The sequence below is a fragment of the Diadema setosum genome, chromosome 22, assembly GCF_964275005.1.
Source record: "Diadema setosum chromosome 22, eeDiaSeto1, whole genome shotgun sequence".
Lineage (NCBI taxonomy): Eukaryota > Metazoa > Echinodermata > Echinoidea > Diadematoida > Diadematidae > Diadema > Diadema setosum.
The window spans coordinates 2,565,449-2,570,638 of NC_092706.1; the positions used below are offsets into that span (position 1 = coordinate 2,565,449).

General features: G+C 40.2%; 1 protein-coding gene across 1 annotated transcript; it reads left to right on the plus strand.

Annotated features, from left to right (window-relative positions):
* Nucleotides 1-570: 570 nt before the first annotated feature.
* LOC140245544 (uncharacterized) lies at nt 571-4,703 on the plus strand. Its single transcript, XM_072325109.1, has 4 exons — nt 571-1,635; nt 2,730-2,914; nt 3,656-3,737; nt 4,428-4,703. The coding sequence occupies exons 1-4, from the start codon at nt 654-656 to the stop codon at nt 4,658-4,660; spliced, it is 1,482 nt and encodes a 493-aa protein (XP_072181210.1). The 5' UTR covers nt 571-653; the 3' UTR covers nt 4,661-4,703.
* The last annotated feature ends 487 nt before the right edge of the window (nt 4,704-5,190 follow it).

Consider the following 5,190-nt stretch of genomic DNA (forward strand, 5'->3'; position numbering starts at 1 on the left):
TAAAAAAAAGGGATATACAAATATTTCGTTCTTAAAATTGAATTTGATTTTAGGACCAAGACGTAAGTTGATTAAAGCATGAATGAGGGAGTGAGAAAGAGGAAGAGGGGGAGCAGAAAGACGAGGAGAGAGACGGAAAAAGTAAACCGAGGGCTGCATTTCAGCTGATGCATGAAGTTTGAAGTTGAAGTTTATGAAGTTTATTTGAACAATTTCTAGCATAATAATTTACTTATCCGTAATTCACTTAAACGGCTGTTTAGAGGTTAACTCCGCGCGTTGCCCACTGTTGTTATTTTTCTTTTTCCTTTTTGTTCTTCGTCAAGTCGTAAACGAGGCGCATGATGCTGAGACTGTGGCATATGGCGGCGTTCCATACATCGCATCATCGCACGCGTGTCGCACGTCGTGAGTAGTATGTGTACACTCGCAATACACTGCGCGTATGCAGCAGGGAGGTGGAAGAATTCCACCTCCCTGGCGATGATGGCGTATGCGAGTAGCTGCTGTGCTAAACTGAAGCGACGACGAGATATTGCCCTCAAGGCTCAACTGGAGTCAAGGATGAGAACGTTGATGAGTTTGGATAAGTGAGGCGTAGTTGGGCTTTCGTTCTCCTTTATTCCAGGTCGAGGAACTTGATTGACGTCGTTATGAATTTGTTTGTATCGAACTACACGAGAAACTGCTTGTATTTGCGGAGATTACGGGCACATGTCCGATGTTTCCACGATGCTGGGAAAGGTCTGTGTACGGGAGGAGCAGCTATCTACCCCAGACTTTTGGCTGCCTGTGCTGGTGAGAGCAGGAGTAAATTGCCAGCGGCGTTTTTACGAGACAGTCCTTCCAACGTGGTAAAAACTCCTTCTTGCAAACGTGAACGAAGTACCGAGTGTAATTCTACTGTAATTTGTAGAACAATAAGTCTGTCAGGATGTAGCATGAACCCAAATGTGAAATACTTTGAACTGTATTCAATTCGAATGGACAGAAATCGTGCTTACCATCATGATACTGCTACCATTCTAGCGAATAACTTCACACCAAAGTTTGCTGAGTCGAATTCCCACCTTGCCACTTTTTCCAGTCAGACATCATTGACCACAATATGTCGAAATCCCAATCTCTGTAGGATGAGTGTAGATTGCAGAAGAGTGTTACCAGTATCATCATGCACTTCATCTAACCTGCTGTCATCATGTGCAAGCACAGCAGCGTTAACGTTAAATGTGAGAAGCATCAGAACCATTGCGTACACCTGCCAAGAAGACAAGCAAGACTCGGGTTGCAATCAGAATCAAAATGATGATGGCAGCAGCAATCCAGAGGTTGTTGAGTGGGTTCATCCAGACCAGAGAACGGACTCCATATTGGGGAAAGATCCTGAGCTGAAATCGCTTCTCCGAGAGCTGGCATCGGACTTTGGGCGAGATGAAAAGACACCGGTAGAAACAGACAATGAGCATGTCGAAGCTGTGCCACCTCAAAACTCAACCCAAATTGACAAATGTGAGGCAAAAGAGGAGGGGAATGATGAGTCATCACCAACAGAAGGAAGGATGGAAGATCTAGAGTTTAAAATTGCTGCTGGTGATGTTGACTGTGACAGCACATTACAGGCAATCAGCAAAAGTGGTGAGAAGGACACTGCTAAAAAGGGATGGTTTAGTATTGGTGGAGCTGAGGATTTGGCTTTTAACTTTTTATGAGATACCAAGAAACCACTTTGAAATGGTACAGAGCATGCCATTCTAAGAGGAATTCAACGTTTATTTGATGAAAGTCGGTTTTGGAATGGCTGAGACTTCCAAAAACAAAGTAAAACAAAGGGATCATAATAAAATGTGGGTGCCACATTTTATTAGTATTCTTCTGTTTTGGGTATCTCGGCGGTTTCATAACTAGTTTTCATCAAATAAACGTTGAATTCCTCTTGGAATTACATGCTCTTTCATATTTCATAAGAAGTTTCTCATTATCTCACCCCAAAATGTTAAAAACTTGAAGTTAGGTCTCAGCCAAAACTATACGAGCCCTTTAAATTTGTAAAGTATAATGGCCTTATAAATTACTACTACGGTACTAGAACAGAAATCACAAGAATTTGAATTCTATTGTAGACAGGGCATAGACCTGATCAAATGTTTTATTTCCCTCATTTTATTGAAGACAAGTAAATGCAGTGTTCCTTCTGCTTTTAATTTTTGACAGTACTTTATACAAGGTATGTTCAGTTACGGTGTAGGCCCCCATATAATCTTTATTGTAATTTGCTTGTATAAGTACAAAAAATCATGCCTAGTATGCCATGCATTAGGATCTGCAGAGCACTCCTTAAAAGATTTAAAGGCACTGCATGTTTTTCTGCATTTTCTGCACTCGCCATGAGCAATGAATATAAAGAGATATGACAACATGGATCAAAATCTACTGAGGGTAAGAAGAAATTGCACTCTCTATGTGGGAACAAAGAGTTTTTGAATTGTGACCCTTCTCTGCTTTGATTTTATAGTCCTCTTAACTTTGTTCATGAAGTTAACAAAACCAATGCAATTTTGTCTTCTAAAAAAAAAGAAGAAAAGATATGATCTCTTTGTTTCTCTCTTTCTGTGAACTCCTATGAGTTTTGTATGTGTGCCACCAATCCAAGGCATTGTGCTTCAGGTTGATTGATGAGGTGTGATTTATTATCATTTTTATTATTATTATTAATTTCATTTTACTGACAGAAACCCCTGAAAAGAAGTATGTGTTCAGCATTGACGACATGGTTGCCTTGCTGCGGGCGGAAAACGCCCAGGACATTTGTGTCATCAAGATCCCCAAACAGAAGCAATATGTTGACTTCTTCGTTGTCGCCACAGGGAGATCACCCCGGCACTTGAAGGCCATGTCTCTCTACATCAACCAGCAGGTTAGTCCTTGTATACAATACACTATGAAATGTTTTTAGAGAAGCTTTTCGGCATGGTTTTCTTTAGCAAGTACAATCAAAATACTTTCATGAAGAGCAAGACAATGATTGCTCCTGATGTATATATACTGTATATGCTGAATATTTTGCAAGGTTTTTATTTTCGCGAATTTCGCGAGTCAGGTGCTATTCACGAAATTAAAGACATGCGAAAATATTGACTCTGATCCCCTATGTGAATGTGACGTATACGTGTACTCTTCTCCGTTCAGTACAGGACTCCATGATCGCAAATTTAACCACTCGCGAAATCGTCAGGAATTCCCGATTCGCGAAAAGTTAGACTCGCGAAATATATGGCGTATACAGTATTATGGCCTGAGGGTTACTTAGCATTTGTACAAATATATGCAAATCAGTTGGTGTAAATCTTGTTGTAAAGATATGGATCTCGAAATCCTTGATATTTGTTGCTTACATGTGTTGGTAAATGTGTTCTACATGTATTTGATTGTTGTCAACCTGTTATACACGCATGGGCACCTGTATAACCTTTATTGCAGGTATATCAGCTATTCTTGTTTTATACCTCCACCCTATTAGCATTCGAACAGATTCTTGCTATAAAAAAAAAGAAAAAGAAAGATAATGTCGCTGTGTGAATTTGCATACATGGCAAAATGACTTTCCAAAAATCATTCTGTCTTTTATGTCTTAAATGATCATTTTTCCCATGTGTAGTACAAAGCCAGAAAGACCAAACGTGATGCATTTATTCTGGTAGAGGGAGAAAACACAGATGACTGGATATGTATGGACTTTGGTAAGTTTTAAAAAAACCAAGCAAACAAACAAAAAAACAAACAAACAAACAAACAAACAAAACAAACAAGCAAGAGATAACACCAGTGGCATGCAGGTTTTTACCCCATTGAGGACAAGCTGATTTTGCCATAGCAAGTTTTCTGTAGAACCTGCCTGGGTATACTCGGTATATACTAGCCATCAATGAGTAGATAAAATTCTAGTTCTGTATCTTACTCCTCATTGTTGTTTTTCAAACGTATTTGCAAAAGGATTTAATACTCACCAGACTGGACTTTGTGCGGCGGAGTGAAGTGTCATAGGATACGGGAAATGTTTGTGAAAATGTTGCCTTGAAGAATATATGGTATTAACCTTGACTGTAATCAACATTGTGTCATGTTGAAATGATATAGGCATTGGGAGGAGATCAGATGAACTTTGTGAACAAAATAACTGTGAGACTAGCCTAAGTACATAAGCCTTGTACTTGACAGAGCTTCTATCATGGTCAGTAATAGGAAGCAGTGCGTTGAAATGATGGTGGTGATTGTTCTCGTAAGAAAGATTTTATAGTACACTGTATTAATGTCATGTACATCCCAAAAGCTGCTCTTTCCGATCTAAATTTTTGAGGGTTAGTGTGTGACCATTCAAACTTGATGAGCAAGAGTTTGTCAGCATGTGCCTTCCATTATCCGGTCTGCAGGTAACATCGTGGTTCATCTCATGTCAGAGGAGATGAGAGAATTCTACGAGTTGGAGAAATTGTGGACGCTGGGACCCCGGTACGATGACCAACTCCAGAGGCTCAGGGAGTATGAGGCTAAGTTGAAGGAGACACTGAGCTTGAACGAGGTGAAGGCTACTCCGGACAACTCGTCTCCTTCGTCGAATTCAACCAAGGGTGATGATGTACCTGAGGTCTCATTTGTGAAATGAAACTCTGACAGGTTTATGACAGCTGGAATATGTGGAAACTGCTGTTTACACCATATGATTCGCGTGGGTGATATTGTGGAATGTAAAGTTTGGAGAATAATGTGACGAATGGCTAAATTGATCAAGAACGACGGATAGAGAAGCAAAGCACTATGCCTCTTCAGGAGCAATGTTAGTAATTCTACTCCCTGGAGCTGATATAAAATTAATGTGTCTTTGAGGAGGTGAGAGTTTGGCAGGTTGTTAGATTTGCAGTGAAAACAAAGAAAACACAAACAGAAAGTTGCACCAAAACAGCATATCAAAGCAGTGCGTATGGCAGGGCTGCACATCTTTTCTAGTGGCCATTTTTATGCCTTCGCCACGAAGTGGTGCCGGAGGCATTATGTTTTCGTGTTGTCCGTCCGTACGTACGTACGTACGTACATCTGTACGTACTTCCGTCTGCTTTCGTTTACGTGATAACTTGAGTAATATTGACTAGAATTTTATCAAACTTGGTCCAAGTATAAAGTATGCTGGGGCAATTA

Bases quoted from the DNA above. Each gene is read 5' to 3' on its own strand.
- LOC140245544 (XM_072325109.1), top strand. From the start codon at position 654: ATGAATTTGTTTGTATCGAACTACACGAGAAACTGCTTGTATTTGCGG. The intron at 1,636-2,729 runs GTGAGAAGGACA...TTTTACTGACAG, and splicing joins ACAGGCAATCAGCAAAAGTG to AAACCCCTGAAAAGAAGTAT. The intron at 3,738-4,427 runs GTAAGTTTTAAA...TCCGGTCTGCAG, and splicing joins CTGGATATGTATGGACTTTG to GTAACATCGTGGTTCATCTC.